This window comes from Dreissena polymorpha, chromosome 1 (assembly GCF_020536995.1).
Source record: "Dreissena polymorpha isolate Duluth1 chromosome 1, UMN_Dpol_1.0, whole genome shotgun sequence".
Taxonomy (NCBI): domain Eukaryota; kingdom Metazoa; phylum Mollusca; class Bivalvia; order Myida; family Dreissenidae; genus Dreissena; species Dreissena polymorpha.
In genome coordinates, this window is record NC_068355.1 from 25,344,603 (window position 1) to 25,362,591 (window position 17,989).

The 17,989-nt window shown below is 35.0% G+C and overlaps 1 protein-coding gene across 1 annotated transcript; it reads left to right on the forward strand.

The window, feature by feature from the left end:
• Nucleotides 1-13,864: 13,864 nt before the first annotated feature.
• LOC127852862 (uncharacterized) lies at nt 13,865-16,465 on the forward strand. Its single transcript, XM_052387256.1, has 2 exons — nt 13,865-14,296; nt 15,675-16,465. Exons 1-2 carry the CDS (start codon nt 14,143-14,145, stop codon nt 16,463-16,465), a joined length of 945 nt encoding a protein of 314 aa, XP_052243216.1. The 5' UTR covers nt 13,865-14,142.
• The last annotated feature ends 1,524 nt before the right edge of the window (nt 16,466-17,989 follow it).

Below are 17,989 nucleotides of genomic sequence, written 5' to 3' on the forward strand. Positions count from 1 at the left end.
ACTCCTTATTACTAGTTTTTTTTTCCCGTTTGTATTCTAAATTGTATTTTTATTGTCATTCAATCTAAACGAAACGAAAATTCATTCAATGTAAAAAACAATTACCACAATATTTAGAAATAGAAATGTATTCCACTTTTTAGGGCTTTGTTTAATAATTGATTAAATGCACCTATGACAGTCACACTATTGATCACTGATGAAAATAAACACTATCCACACCACTTATAATTATAATAAAATTAATATATGTTTTATTAGTGTTGAAATATAATTTATTCCAGTCTTATTATCAGAAAGAATACGGCTTATTTACAAGAAGCCCTTGCATGGCAAAACAGTGTGCAATTAAAGAAATTTGACATGGATTTTAAGACATTAATCATTCAATGTTGCATTGTGTGGATTAGTTCAGAGATTATGTTAACTGTTTTTGTATGTGTCACTGTTAATTGTTCACTGGAGGATATCTTTTTCCTGCAAACCCAATCCCATGAATCCCAAGTGATGATTTTGAAATGAAAGGTATAAATAGAGATTGTTGAATTTATAATATCTATTTGATTGAATTTCTGAACAATATTTATTATATCAATTTAATTGAAATGTGTATGCTAAGGATTATCTGCATTATATATATTTAATTGTCTCATTATTATTGTTCAAAAGTTAATAAATTTAACCATATATTTTTGCCAATATTGATTTATAGTTATATTAATCTACAATTAAAATAAATAGAATTTCTTATTTCATGGGCATAGGTCTTATTCATGAATAGTAGTCAAACAATCTGATATGCGTTTCAATTTGAATTGGTGTTTATGTTTCGTATTTCTACCTGTGTCTTCTTCCATGCTTCGTTGTGAAGAAAGAATCGAGTCAAAGCAACACGCATTATTTCCCTCGTATGAACATAAATTACTGGCATTCAACAGACCAACATTGGTAGCATTTTGTTTCAATAAGAAACATAAAACACAACATATTTTTCTGGAACCAATCTCAGTCAAATCCAAACTTGATCCAACATAACACATCAATCATTTTAAAGTAGAAATTATATTGCACTTTTTTGCATCAATTAAATGTTCAACAACTCAATTTCACTGATTTTTAATCAGCAATTTTTTTTTTACTTTCTTTCCAACTGTCTTTCTTAACTTTTAGCATTTTATTTATGTTCCTAATCTGAAAAATATTATTTTAATAAAACTCAGCGAATCAGATGTGCTGCCTTACTTTGGATAGCTTATAAAAGGTGATTATGCAAAGCACGCTATGTAAATGTTTGACAACTCGATTCACTGATTTTTATTCAGCGTAATTTTTTTCTTGCCAACTGTCTTTCTATTTATTCAGCATGTATGTTCATTTTTTTTCATTCTAAAAACATCGCAATTTTACATTTGCCTTTACTTCTACATCCTTTATCCTTGATGTCCATTGAAAACACAACAGACATAGCATGTGTTAAATATGAGTTAAATATGATTTGATTTCAGTTTTATAATAATATATAATAAGCCTTTAATAAAAAAATGAAATATATGATATAAGTGGCTATGATAAAAGCACGCCCAGCACCCTCCCGAACATAATCAGGTAGCAATTTTGGTTAGTTGATTTCAAATAGATGTTTTTTATACATAATTTGAGAATCTGATAAGGTGTGTGATAGCTGAACAGGTATTAAGGCATTAATAATACATGTATTCACAGAGTTGTGTTTACTTTTTGGGAAATAATTAATGAGCTAATTATTTTTTTCTGTTTTGAAAACACAGTTGATGTACAGAGGACACTTTGGCAAGCAAGGCGCTCAAGTATTGCAGGCAAGAGAAATGTATACAATTTAAGCCAGATGCTGGACATTTACGGACCTCCGTTCTGTCTAGGTACAGTGTAGAATTGACTGTTGTTGGAACAGTTATATAGTGAGCAGCAGAAATGTTACTCAAGCTAAACACTTGACACTATACAGGCCCCCTCCTATTTGAGGTTGAAGTGACAGTGGTTGGGATAGATATCTATTGAGCAGCAGAAAAGGAAAATTCAAGCCAAACACTGGACATGTACTGACCTCTAACCTGTTGCGTTGGAAGTGACAGTGGTTGTCTAGTGAGCAGCAGAAATAGAACTCAAGTCAAACACTGGACCTGTACTGACCTCCCTCCTGTTGAGTTGGAAGTGAAAGTGGTTGTCTAGTAAGCAGTAGAAATAGAAATCAAGCCAAACCCTGGACCTGTACTGACCTCTCTCCTGTTGAGTTGGAAGTGAAAGTAGTTGTCTAGTGAGCAGCAGAAATAAAAGCCAGACACTGGACCTGAACTGCCCATCCTCCTTTTTGTGTGGAAGTGACTGTGCCTCGGATAGTTGTCTAGTCAAGAATTACAAGCCCTCAAGACAGGTCAAGTAAGATAACATTGATATCAACAACAGTTACAGCCTCAGTGGCATGCAGCCCAATCACTGAATGCTTGCTAAACAAACAAGCTTGAAGTTCTTAGATAGGGGATATTGTGATTAGTCCTTGTCTGCTGTCAAAAGTGTTTTGACTGTCATTTCATGTAATATTTTTTGGCTTGTGACATCTTACAATGTACTTGGAACCGAAGGAAAATGTGGACATGTCTTTGCAGTCCTTACCCAATTGAGAAGAAATCCATTTTTTATACTGTGTGCAGGGCCCTTTTTTGGGCCGAAATTTCGGCCCCATTTCCCCCTTAAAATAATATACCTTTTCCCCTTATTTCAGCTAAAAATCCCCCCTCATATTTTTTAAATTGTATTCATATGTTGCCAGCTGGTATCGTGCTATTAACCTTTGATTAAATGTATATTTATGTAAATTATACATTAAAATATAGCAATTTTAAGTGTTGTATGGTTGGTGAAAAGATCTTAAATTCCTCTTTTCTCCCAAAATGACGCAAAATTCCCCCCTCTATAAGGGCCCCGGCCCAAATCCCTCAAAGTGAAGCATGGGCCCTGCAGTGTGTTGTAAATTTGTGTTGAAGATTGAAGTTTTATTATAAAGACTATTATTAATTGCAGATAATATCAAGTTGTTCTCGGCAAATATCAAATCATAATCAAGCCTGTTATTTATCACCTGTATTTACTGGTTCAAATTATTTTGAATGAGTATTTCATAAATTCCATAAATTAACCTCAAACATTAAAGCATGCTTATAACATGTTCATGTCATTTGTTCATGTTTAAAAGTATATATGCAGTATGTATATTACTTTCATCAAGAAATTAAGAACTTCTTAAATTCCATGAAATAAATTAATTTATAGTTCCTGAAAAAACAGAGAAGTTTGGTACAATTTTAAATGTTGATTGATCTCCGTTGGACTGGCATTACTTGTGTATGTCACTACAATTTCCAATGGTTAAAGTTTGGTAGAATTTTAAATGTTGATTGGTCTCCCTTGGTCTTGCATTGCTAATATATGCCGCTATCATTTCACATTGGTAAAATAATGTAACCAATCCTTGAATAACTTTAATATGCCATGAGGTTGGATTACTCTATATCCCAATCTGACTAGAATATGTAATATACCCTCTCTCTGGTATGAGAAATAGTACCGGTAATATACATGTAGGTTTCACCTCAAATTCCTCATATATCATACTAGTATGCTTACTTTGTTTAAACCTGTTATAATGTGTGTATTATAAACTGGTTAGAGAGAACATATGTTTGTTCTCCCTTTCTTTTGCTTGAATTACATTTTGAACTTAAGTAAAATACTTTTTAATTATTTTCTTAGGATAAATAATATCACTTTCTGTCAAAGAATATTATTTGTTTTAAGTATATTGTCTTGCTATTAAGGTTTTTTTTTCCTTCTTTGGGACCCGCCGAAAAACGGCCGTTTCCCCTCTGATTTTTTCCCCTCAGCAGGTAAATATTCCCCCAAACTTCATTTTTTTCCCCTTAAAAAAATATTTTTTTTTTTTTTTTTTTTTTTTAACTTTAAAAACATAAGTTAACCTGATTCAGTGTAGAAAATATAACATATTGCATAATCAAATTATCTGTTGCCTTTAATTTGTTTTAAAAACAGCAAAATATGTTAAATTGATTATTTAAGACTTTCCTTATTTTCCCAAAAATCTGGCGTTTCGCGTGATTTTTTCCCCAAAATCTGGCATTTTCGCGCGATTTTTTTCCCTCTCAAAAAAGGCCAGGCCCTTTCCCCAAAATCAGATAAAAACCCCTGTATACCATTTGACCCTAACATATTGACTGGTTGTATTGATAAATGTAGCATTATTTGTGTTAAATAATATGTGTATGTTTCTTATTGGCTTTTGTGGTCATGTGCTTCATGAATTTAAATATAAAAAGCCTATGTGGAAACAGTAAAACATTTGTAGTAAAATGAAACACCCTAATGTATGTGATGTAAATTAAGATTAAAGTTAGACATTAATACTACTCTAAGAGGGATTGGCAGGAATGTTACATACTGAGAAACATGCTGATGATAATTCGTTGTTTAACCCCTCGAAAGTGATCTGGGCAAGTTAATGTAGGGGTGTTAACAAAAAAAGATGATTATAATCATAGATAATGTGTGTATTTCGAAGTATTTTAAGAGAATGTTAAAAACTGAGAACCATGCTAATGATTATGCGTTGTTTAACACCTCAAACATTATCTTCGTAAGTTGAAGTTGAGGTGTTATAAAAAATGAATGATCATACTTGTAATCATAGATAATGTGTGTATTTTGAAGTTAATGAGGTCCTTCCAGGCCAGGAACCGTATTATGGGTCTCAGCACTCCTACCAAATTTGATTACTAGACTCACGAAAGTTGAAACAATTTATGAATTAGAGCTGCAGTTTCCAGCTATTTAGTTTTACTGAAAGTTATTCAATTTCAATGTGGTCTAATGCTGTGGGGGGGACACCGGAGTGCCCTGAGGAAACCCCCTGTCCGGTATGGTGACCACCTATAAAGCTCATATACCCTTGGAACGGTCATTGAACCCTGTTTAGAGACGTGAGAATTGCTTGTATCAATCACTGCTCTTGACAGTCTTGGAGATCATGAATTAACATGAATTAATACAACTAAATCATGTCAATGTCTTTGCTGCATAATACAATAAAAACAGGTGAATGTGTTTGCTGTGTAAAAACAAGTAAATCGTGTCAATGTGTTCGCTTGATCATGCAACTAAATCACATGAATATGTTCGCTGCATAATACTACTTAATCAGGTCAATGTATTCACTGCGTAATTGAATACAGCTAAATCAGGTCAAATTGCATTATACAATCAGGTCAATTTGTTCACATCCTAACACAACAATCAGGTCAGTGTGTTTGCGGCATAATACAGCTAAATCAGGTAAATGTGTTTGCTGCAAAGTACAACTAAATCAGGTCAGTGTGTTTGCTGCAGGTTACAATATACCAAAAGATTTCCTACACAAATTCAATGTGAAAGCAATAACTTTAACACAAAATAAAGTCAAACTTTTGCGCATAGACACCCTCAAACCCATACCTTTTCTAAGAGCACTCCAAGCCGAATTGATTTAAAGAATAAAAAAGATAGGTCATGCGTTTTGCAAGAAAGAACTCGACACGAATTAGCGGTCACTGTTTTACGCCCATCTATTTACCGGCTTCTCTGCAGTTGAGGATGGTTCCAGGCCATCTGTCAAAGTCTCGTGTAAGTCTTCACCTTCAAGTAAATGAGTGATTTGCAACTTAACAACATTTTTTTCTCTACCACATGCACACAGAAACATTCTAAAATAAAGGCATGGCAAGTGCCCATACAGAGAAGTGTGTCTGCTAATAAATGATGTTCGTGTTTTTAGAGAGTATAGCATTGCACTCCAAAATTATTTAGTATATTGTAACCTAAAGGAGAAATATATTCTTATTTAAATGTGTTTTTCTTGCATATTATTATGCATATTGCACCAAAATATTAAGTTTGGCTGGATTATCTGTCAATTTTGCCATTTTATATCATATTTTCACATGCGGGTGTTTTCAGTCCGAAGAAGGCCATTTTAGGCCTGTTTAAGCGTAAATGTCCCTTTAATATTTAAAGCTGTTATAAATTGTGTTCATTATATGCAAAAAAAACAACAAAACAAACCAAATAGACATGCACATGGGTCTTATGCGGGGTGGGGAAAGAATGAATTTGTTGCATATTTATACTCTTAGCAATTTTAATAATGTCTTTTGTGTGTGTTTTTTTTATTACCCAAAAAATGTCAAATTCATACCCAAAAAATTCCAATTTCATCCAAGACAATAAACAAATTGGTCAAAATGAAAGATAAAAGATACTTTGAAGTTTGGAAATCAATCAGCTTCCAATAACTTGTTGTTTCACACCAATAAAGTGTGAAATCTACAAAGCACTTTGTTTGTCGCAGCCCCTTTAATTAAAGGACCCTAATTATATATTCTAGTATATAAAGTCATGGATACCTTTAACCTGCAGCAGGTAGTCAATTTGCATTGCCTGCTCACATTTAGAGGTTAAAGGGATTGTAAATTTGCATACTTTGGGTGCAAAACAAGTTCTTTGACTTTTTTAAGGTAGCAATCTGGGAAAATGGAGTTTATAACCAAGCGAAAGAAAAACTTGCTCAATTTCGCCTTTAAGCCTGGCAGACCTGGTTCAGCCAAGGGCATAAAACATCATTATGAAAACAGGTCAAACTCCTACACATACGTAAGGTTAGAAAGGTCATCCTTTGAAGCGAGGGTAGCTTACAATGAAAATATTCTTACCTTTCGGGATGTAGACGGCTCTCAAACCCCAGCTAAGCCCTTGCGTCTGCAAGCTAACAGGATTAGCTATGTAGACATGTTATGGGTTCCTTCTTCATCCAAAGTTCATCCTGACTTACTAACGAACAAGGTCTATGTCCCAGCCCTACTACAGTCAATGATGTCCTCTGAAAATAAAAAGCAATGGTTAAGAAGTGCTAAATGTAAGGGAGACTTGGTCATTGATGGCAGTGCTTCCGTAAAGTGGGGCTTAGGCATGAAGGAAAGGTTACTATGTACACGATGCAGATATGTAGGCAAGCATTATAAGCTGTACAATGAGGTTCCATCAAGTATAAGGGGCAGGAAGGCAGCTCAGATTAATGTAGGGTCCCAAATAGGTGTTGCTAGCACATCTATTGGGAACACAGGTTTCCGCAGAATTCTGAATACTACTAATATAATTGCTCCATCTCCACTGGCTATGCAAAAACAAGCCAACAAGGTCAACACTGCCCTGAAATCCCTTAATGAGAGAAGTATGTGCGACATAAGAAAAAACTTGGTGGCTGAAAATGCCAAAATAGGGCAACAAGATCCCTTTTTGGTCAATGTCGAAGGGGACACTTGCTATAACAATCCAATTTTTAAGTCGGACGCAACACCCTTTCAAGCCGAAACAATTGCCATAAGCACAATGTGCGAAAATAATACAAAAGACAAACAAATTGTAGGGGTTCTGGTATCAAATAAACTCTGTAGGACTTCATCAATGTCAAGAAATAAAGGTCAACCTGTTCAGTGCCCCAATCATAGGGGGCATTGTACTGCAAATGTTTCCCAGCGAGAATCTATAGGTGACGAAGGAAAGTATAAAGAGGTGTTGGGACACCTGATCTCAAAGGACATTAAAATATCCAATTTTACTTGCAATGGGGACAGTAGGGCAATTCAAGGTGTTCGAAAGTCTCACGGTCACAATGTTGGTCATCTTAGGGATCTTAGGCACCTAGGCAACTCTCTGAAGTGTGAGCTGAACAAAGCACCTTTCTCGAAGGGCATGCTCAAGGGTCACTCCAAGTGCAACATCAGGAGTCGCTTCGCTCTCTTGGTCAAGGCTAGGTGTATTGCTGAGCTTAAAGCTGCCCACAAAAAAATACAGGATGACATCATAACTTTAAAGAAGGTCATGGTAAATGTTATCTCAACCATTATTCTATGTTTAAATGGTTACCGTGGTACCAGCTGTGCAAAGTACAGCTGTGTCTGTGCTGGTACCAATAGGCAAGCAAAGAATTTTATGCCAAACAATGTCAAGGTTAAAATGGTTGACAGTGACCAACAAGTTCTTAGAAAATGCATTGAAATGGTTTTAGGTCAAGCTGCTCTTGACGCAACCAAGCTTTTAACCACAACTAAAAAGTGCGAAGCAGCAAACAGGTCATATCAAGCCGTTAATCCTAAGTCTGTCACTTTCTCACGCAACTGTGTAGGTCACATTCACAGACAGGTTTACAGACAGGTTTACAAATTAAACAATGGCTATGCTAACTCTGTCATTGCAAAAACTATGGAATTTCATGCAAACCTTACGCAGGGGTCAAAGGATATAAAGCAGTTAGCCTATGAGGACCGCAATGACCTCAACCGAAAGCAAACATCCGCTACCATCAAAGCACGAGCTCCACGTGCCAGAACTCGCAACTATCGTTACAAGTTGCACGAGGAATTGCATTATGGCAAGGGCATAAGTGACCCCAAACCTGATTTTGAAGGTCTCCCACACCTTAAACATCATAAATATGCTTAGTTGACCTTGTGATTTTTATAATAAAGTGTGAATACTACCTGATCTGGCACTTCTTGGCAAAAAGACCTATAACCTGGCCCGTGTATCAGTCTCAAGGTTTCCTAAAATGGCAAAAATACCTTACTAAAATAGATATAGAAGGGAAAAAAGGCATTTATGTACTTTAAGTGTATTTATATGAATAATAGAAGCTTGGTAAAGCTTGTGGTATTCATGTAATTACCAAATATGCAGGCTGGCTCAGTCCCATGCCCCCTACACTGTCCGAACTGAAAACATGTACTCCGATCCATGTTGGTGGAATGGGGCTCTATGTTTAAATGTTTAGGCTTGCCACACAAGCTTCTGTTGCATAAATGGCTCACAGAGTCACTGGGGTTCAGTTCTGACTTCATATAGCACATTAAGGCTACACGGTGAACCAAGTTTGTCTTTGATATTGACTTTGAAGGCAATTTAGCTTTGATTCACCCATAGTAAGGCGGGGATCTGTTGGAAATGCATCCATTCCATACTTAACATTCTGAATTGATACATTTAATAGACTTATCTTCTAATCTTTTGCCAAGAAGTGACCAAAAATCATCTTTGACGTTCATTTTTTGAAAGTTCAGACGATATTTTTATTTAACCCAACGCTAGTTTAGGTTACAATATACCAAAAGATTTCCTACACAAATTCAATGTGAAAGCAATAACTTTAACACAAAATAAAGTCAAACTTTTGCGCATAGACACCATCATACCCATACCTTTTCTTAAAGAGCACTCCAAGCCGAATTGATTTAAAGAATAAAAAAGATAGTTCATGTGTTTTGCAAGAAAGAACTCGACACGAATCAGCGGTCACTGTTTTACGCCCATCTATTTACCGGCTTCTCTGCAGTTCCAGGCCATCTGTCAAAGTCTCATGTAGTCTTCAACCTTCAAGTAAATGAGTGATTTGCTACTAAACAACAATGTTTTCCCTACCACATGCACACAAAAACATTCTAAAATAAAGGCATGGCAAGTGCCTATACAGAGAAGTGTGTCTGCTAATAAATGATGTTCATGTTTTTAGAGAGTATAGCATTGCACTCCAAAATTATTTAGTATATTGTAACCTTCATAATATAGCTAAATCAGGTCACAATGTTCACTGCATAATACATGCAGTTTTTTTTTATCTGATTTTGGGGAAAGGGCCTGGCCTTTTTTGAGGGGACAAAACTCGGGCGAAATGTTGAATTTTGGGGAAAAAAATCGTGCGAAAAGCCGGATTTGTGGGAAAGTAAGGAACGTCTAAAATAATCAATTTAACATATTTTCCTTTTTTTCAAACAAATTGAAGGCAATGGAAAATTTAATTATGCAATATTTTTCTATTTTCTACAGTGGATCAGGTTAACTTATATATAAAAAGGTAAAAAAAAAAACAACAAAAAAAACTTTTTTTTTTTTTTTTTAGGGGAAAATGAAATCTAGGGGAAAATTTACCAGCTGAGGGGAAGAAAAAATCCAAGGGGAAAGGGCCGATTTACGGCGGGTCCCAAAGAAGGAAAAAAAACCCTGACATGTACAACTTAATCAGGTTAATGTGTTTTCTGCATAATATAACTTAATCAGGTCTCTGTGTTCACTGCATAATACAACTAAATCAGGTCACTGTGTTCACTGCATAATACAACTAAATCAGGTCAATGTGTTTGCTTCATAATGCAACAATCAGGTCAATGTGTTGGGTGCATTATATAACTCAATCAGGTCAATGCCTTAGCTGCATAATGCACCAATCAAGTAAATGTGCTTGCTCAGCAGCATAATACAACTGAATAAGGTCAAATTGTGTTTGCTGCATAATACAACAATCAGATCAATAGGTTAGCTGCATTAACAACAATCAGATAAGCACGTTTGCTGCATAATACGATCGGATCAATGTGTTTACTGCATAATACAACAATCAGATCAATAGGTTAGCTGCATAAACAACAATCAGATAAGCATGTTTGCTGCATAATACGATCGGATCAATGTGTTTACTGCATAATACAACAATCAGGTCAATACGTTATATGCATAATGCAACAACGAGATCAATGTGTTCGCTGCATACATGTAATACAACAATCAGACCGATAAATTTGCTGCATCAAACCACAATCAGATAAATGTGTTTGCTGCATCATACTATCAGGTCAATGTGTTTGTTGCATAATACAAAAATCAGGGCTATGTGTTCTCTGCATACTACAACTAAATCATGGCCATTCATACCTTGACCAAGAAATCAGTTTTAACAGTGATGTATGCATTTGATTTTTCATGAATTTTCTGTTTTTATTGATATCCGAGTTTTTTAAATGGCAGCATTTTATCTTCCCTTTGATATATTACTTAAGTGCTTGGAAGACACAATTGCAGGGCATAGACCTTATTTTTGTAAATAAATACATGCCATTTACCATCACTATTTCATTAAATTTCCATTTGGTTTATTGTTTTTAACAACCAAAAAATACACCTGAAGCAGATAGGCAAAACTTCTCTGTCATACAAATATAAACAACCGATACGAAACATCCTAAATTTGATTGTATTTAAGTACACAAACATGTTATATTATTGTAGATAATTTTATAACATTAATGTTGCCTACATGTAACTAGGCTTTTCTTGTAAGCATGAATGTTGCATTCAACTTGTGTTTTCTGAAAACAGGGTTGTAGTTGTATGCATGAACTAGGATGTTTTTAAAAGCAATACTTAGCTATCTATTCTCCATAGTCAACATTTAAGTAATTTTGCCCTACAATCAACAAGATCTGCTTGTCGCTCTTCACAAGTGGTTATTTCCATTTATCAAACTAGTGACACCAAAGTGTGTCTAGTACTAACATTAACATATTTAAGAGCAGACACAATCCTTCAATATTGTGTGTGGCCTGGCATTGACTGATGGTGTATTAGTACATAAATTATTGCTTGACCCACCCTTTCATTTCTTCATGGTGATACATTCCATATAATATCAATAATGTTCATACAAAGCTTTCATACTTGCACAGATGCTGTTATTGAGCATTATCAAAACACTCACATCAAGCATACTTAATTATCCCCCGCCAGAGGCGGAGGGATATTTTTTTGGCGTTGTCCGTCCGACTGTCCGTCCGTCCGGCACTTTTATGTCCGGAGCCATATCTTGGAAGTGCTTTGGCGGATTTCATTGAAACTTGGTATGAGTATATATATGCTTAAGAGAATGATGCACGCCAAATGGCATTGAACACCATCTGTTTAAAACAGAGTTTTGGCCCTTTGTATCTTGAAAAAATGCTTTTTACTATAGGCACTTTTGTGTCCGGAGCCATATCTTGGAAGTGCTTTGGCGGATTGCATTGAAACTTGGTATGAGTATATATATGCATAAGAGGATGATGCACGCCAAATGGCATTGTACACCATCTGTTTAAAACAGAGTTATGGCCCTTTGTATCTTGAAAAAATGCTTTTTACTATAGGCACTTTTGTGTCCGGAGCCATATCTTGGAAGTGCTTTGGCGGATTTCATTGAAACTTGGTATGAGTATATATATGCATAAGAGGATGATGCATGCCAAATGGCATTGTATACCATCTGTTAAAAACAGAGTTATGGCCCTTTTTATCTTGAAAAAATGCTTTTTACTAAAGGCACTTTTGTGTCCGGAGCCATATCTTGGAAGTGCTTTGGTTGATTTCATTGAAACTTGGTACGAGTATATATCCCCCGCCAGAGGCGGAGGGATATTGTTTTAGCGCTGTCCGTCCGGCTGTCCGGCTGTCCGTCACTTTTGTGTCCGGAGCCATATCTTGGAAGTGCTTTTGCGGATTTCATTGAAACTTGGTATGAGTATATATATATGCATAAGACGATGATGCACACCAAATGGCATTGTACACCATCTGATAATAACAGAGTTATGGCCCTTTGTATCTTCAAAAAAATGCTTTTTTAGTGTCAAATATAACACTTTTGTGTCCAGAAGTATATAGGCGGGAGATATCGGGGGATATCAATTCAACGAATTTGCTTGTTTATTTAATGTTGCTTTTGACACTGACCTACTTTTGGTTGAGACTAATGCAGAGTCCAATTTCTTGTTTATCCTTTTACTACTTCGATACGCATTGCTATTCCCTTAACAAGTTAAATTTAAATAAAGACATATCTTACTAGATGCAACTTTAAATGCTTCATTTTCAACCCTAAGATACTGATAAGCAGCAAACAGCATACAACCTGAATTGAAATTGAAACAGTAATTGTTATCGAAAGAATATATAACACAGGCAAGTGTTATATGGTCTACACAAATGTCTATAGTAAATGGCAATATTTAATCTCCCCATCATGTATGTACATTATATAATGTATTACAACTATTTTTCTGTTTATGACAAAAATAATTTGATCATAGCTTTCACGTACATAGTCCTGATGATGATGATGATGATGAAGATAAGAAGATAATGATGATGATGTAGATGATGATGATGATGATGATGATGATGATGATGATGATGATGATGATGATGATGATGATGATGATAATGAAAATGATGTAGATGACGCTGATGATGATGGTGATGATGATGATGATGAAGATAATAATGATGATGATGTAGATGATGATGATGATGATGATGTAGATGATGATGTAGATGGTGATGTAGATGATGATGGTGATGCACATGATGATGATGATGATGATGCTGCTGATGATGATGATGATGATGATGATGATGATGATGATGATGATGATGATGATGATGATGATGATGAATATAACGATGATGTAGATGATGCTGATGATAATGATGAATATGATGATGTTGATGACAATGATTATGATGATGATAATGATGATGATGATGATAATGATGATGATAATGATTATGATGGTGGTGGTGGTGATGATGATGATGATGATGATGATGATGATGATGGTGGTGGTGGTGGTGGTGATGATGATGATGATGATGATGATGATGATGATGATGATGATGATGATGATGGTGATGTAGATGATGATGATGATGCTGCTGCTGCTGCTGATGAAGATGAAGGTGATGTTGATTAGAATGATGAGAAGGATGATGATAATGATGATGATGATGGTGGTGGTGGTGGTGATGATGATGGTGATGATGATTTTGTTGTTGATGTTGATGATAAGAAAGAGGAATAGGATGAGGATACGATGCTGTCCGGTAATCTTGCGCAGTAAAGGGTCAATTGGTTTAAAAACATGTTCTTGTATTAATTGACAATATAATATCTTATTCTATTATGAAAATAAGAATTTCATGTGCTTATTAACACAAAAATATGTCATTAATTCAGTGAGGAACTGTCCGATTTGATTTCAAAACAAACATGACTCACCTCATTTTCGAACTGTCAGTGTGTCCGGTAATCTTGCGCACTTGGTGTAATGACCTCATTTAGGCTACATTGTAGACATATGGGGTGCGCTCGTAACTGTGTTCTGGATGTGATTCACAGCTGTTCCTTGTTACGAACGCTTAAGTACAATGTTCCGGACATGTAAAATCTGTGCCCGCGAAATAGGAGGAACAGTCGGAACAAAGATGGCGTCACCATGTGCTTCGAAGATATTATACAAGTGCAATTGCGGTGTTTTTTTTTACACATTAGAGTCTGCCCGTGACCACCAGTGTCAGAAAGGTATGCTCATATTTGAATAAACGATATATTATATTGCCGTATATTTTGAGACCTTTAACGTTGTGTTATTTATATTATTATGATTATATACTGTCGACAATTTCTGTGTCCCCAAACAGTTTCGATCCGTTCCATACAATTAGTAGGGTGGATTTGTTTTCGTTTCCATTTCATTAGTTTTAGATCTACAGATATGTACCAAATGATTTTTTGGTGAAAAGAAAAGAAATCCAAGTCACAAATATTTAGTGAATCGACGACGTAGACATATTTATAAGTATTAATTCTGATTATCAAACAATAGAAAATTTTATAGCAACACTGGACACAAAGTGCCAGAAGAGCTTTTGTCATGGCGTGATGTCGATTTAAGTCTTCTAGTCAGTAAAAAGTGAATGGTTAAACTTTAACTACACGAGCCAGTAGAGCAATAAGGCTCTCATGGGCCTATTGTTCTAGAATTGTCAGTGCCCCAGATAATTATTTAGGAAATAGGGGTTTCATCCATTGATTTTGAACAATAGGGCGATTTCATTCTTGAAATAGGATAAAATGAATTATAAAAATGCATACCGTAATATCATTACTACTTTACCTCTGTTGAAACTGCACACGTGTAATTATTGGTTACAACTGTAAACTTTCTCAATGAACTTAAATAAATTGATGTTTCATAAAAATTTTAATCATTGAAACATTCCATAATATAAATTTTAAACTTAAAAAAAACAACTGATGTTAACTGACATCTTTTTAACTGTCAAACATTTAAACAAAATCAATAACAGGAATGTTTGGGCACTTATTGGCTCTTGTTTTCTTTTGGTTTGAACAAGTTTGTGATTGACTGGTATTTTGGTGCAACAATCACGGATGTCTTCGACCTCTTTAAAACATTTTTATTTCGCATTGTAATATAAATTGGAAGTACAGATGCTTTACAACTTCATGTACAATGAGCGATGGATTAAGTAAGATTGAAAACGGATGTTTATTGTTGTAAAAATTTGGTCAGACGCTTTATTTAACAATAAAATTGAGTTAAGCAGGGTGTTTGAATATCTTTGACTGTTTTCCTGCTACGTCATCCTGGTGCTTGCTGAATGAAAGCGTCGCCGTGTTACGATAATAAATTACAAAGAGAAAATACCGTAAATGAGCAAAGCATTTTCGATCGAAGCTATTGTATCGTACGCATCAAATTTGACGAGTTTGCGTAAAGTTCAATTTGGTTGAGTTTTCAATACGCATGAAATTGTATTTCTTAAAACATTTTAATAGGGTGAAAGACTCAGATACGCAGCTTATCTGGGGCACTGTATTGTCTTTATTTTTCGCACAACTATAATTGTCATTGCTATTTTCTCTCTCTCTTCAGGGAAGTTTGTCCAAGAGATTGAACATACAAGCAGTTCAAAGACCATGTTCCAATGTGAAGACTGTGAATGTTTCTTCACAGATATGGATGTTTTCAAAACCCATGCGTGTGTCACAAACCAGAAAAGTCCAGCACAAAGTGTGTTTTCTGAAGAAGGTAATGACACTAACAATAACCAGGTGTGGAACAAGGCCCAAACGCAACTACTGATTAGGTCCTATCAGTTGCTTGAGGCAAAAGTTTCACAGGGCAAACTTAGGAAAAAAAGTATGTGGGAAAAGATATCGGAAGAAATGAGAGAAAAGGGTTACAATTTTTCAGCTGAACAAGTCAGTGGAAGGTGGAAGACCCTAATAAGGGCCTACAAAAACATTAAAGCACACAATGCTAAATCAGGTAGTAGTCTTAAGACCTACCAGTTTGAAAATGAATTGGACGAGATATTTGCAAAAGATCCGGTCATGACGCCTGTAAAAACAATGTCATTTGCCAGTCAAGTCGAAAAAAGTAGTGAAGATGACCAGATGGAACTTACAAAAAAAAGGTCAAGTAGTGAAAAAGACAGCGACAAAAATAAACCTCCAGCGAAAAAGTCTAAGTCTAAAGTCTCAGGTAGTCAGCAAATGGTGCAGATGTTACAGAGCTTTACAGTCGACCAAGCTCAGAGAGAAAGAGAGGAGGCAGAGAGGACAGAGAGGAGGCATGAAGAGCGGATGCAGCTCATGAGGGGTTTAGTAGATGCGATAAAGCAATCAGCGCCCCAAGCTCCAACAAAGAACAGGAATAATTAAACACTTAGTGTAATTGAAAATGTTTTTTAAACAATTTCAAGAATAGGCATAAATGAATTAGGTTTTACTTTCAGATAGTGTAATAAGGGCTTTAAAACTAAACTGATCAAGAATATGACAAAATTTATATTTCATTTGAGTGTTGTGAATCAAATAGAATTACTTGCATGTTTTTTCATAATGAATAAATACCCTCACAAAGCATTGATTTGCTTTAAATGCGATAAGCATTAATTTTCAATTTTGACAAGAACTGGACATGTAAATTTCTGTATATACAGTAATAGTGATAGATTATGTATCATAAAATCATATATGTATCTTAAGTATATTAATTTAATGTATCAAGCTAATATTATAAGAAAAACCTTGAATGTGATACCTGAAAATTGTTTTTTATCATACGCCTTGCTCTTCTTTCAAGCTTGTGTTTTTTTCTTTCAGATTGTGTGATATGTATGGACAAAGCCAGGGATGTTGTCTTGGTTCCATGTGGACACATGGTGTGTTGTTGCAGCTGTGCCAGAAAGTTGGACAAACAGTGCCCTTTGTGTAGAAAAACATTTAATCAAACTGTTAAGGTTTTTAAAAATTGATTATCCAAGCTTTTTGAGTGCCCACATGGTTTTGTCACAGTTTTCCTATTATTAACCCTTTACCACTTAGGTACGTATTTTGATGCTTTTGTAGTCCCCTAGAAAGTTAAATTTAAGTAACGACCTTTCTTACTAGATTCAAATTTGTATGCTTCATTTCCAACCCATAGATACTGATGAGCAGCAAACTGCATAAAACCTGAACAGTCTGCGAGTTACTTGCAGGCTGTTCTGGTTTTATGCTGTTCACACAGCATTTTCACTTCGCTTCTGAGTGAAAAGGGTTAATATATAGTAGTTAAGTTTTGGAGAAACGCTTTATGAAAATATGTTTCCTAAATCAACAATACAATCCTTATGCTTTCATAAAATAGGACAAGTTTTGAGTTATATTTCTGATTTTCTACCAACAATAACAATACGAATTTAAAAACATGGCAGTTGATACAAAATTTTACACAACTTGTATGGGTAATTAAGCAAACCATTTCTGTCATTTTTCTGACAGGCATCATAGGAATGTATACCAATAATAGTGTTTGAATGTCTAAATATTTTGGAACTGTTTGTCTTGTGTTTATTCTTCAAAATGACATTTTTGAAAGATTTCTTTACAGTTTTAATCTGATTTTATTTATTTTCATTATTTACTTTCCACCAGTAGTGGATGCGACAAGTGTGATATGTAGTTTGTCTTTTGTCAAGTGCTTTATTTTTGCACACCTGAGCAATTAACATTTACTTATTCAAAGACTATTTTTCAGTTTGTAGCTTTATGACAGTTTTCAAAGTATTTGACTTTAAGCCATAATAGTTCAACCGATGTATGTTTTGATTTCTTCATAAACTATATCGAATGTCACAAAAATCTTATATATGCTATTGAAAACTCTTATTTTACAACTTTCTTTACAATTTTACAGGGCAT

Bases quoted from the DNA above. Each gene is read 5' to 3' on its own strand.
- LOC127852862 (XM_052387256.1), top strand. From the start codon at position 14,143: ATGTTCCGGACATGTAAAATCTGTGCCCGCGAAATAGGAGGAACAGTC. The intron at 14,297-15,674 runs GTATGCTCATAT...CTCTCTCTTCAG, and splicing joins TGACCACCAGTGTCAGAAAG to GGAAGTTTGTCCAAGAGATT.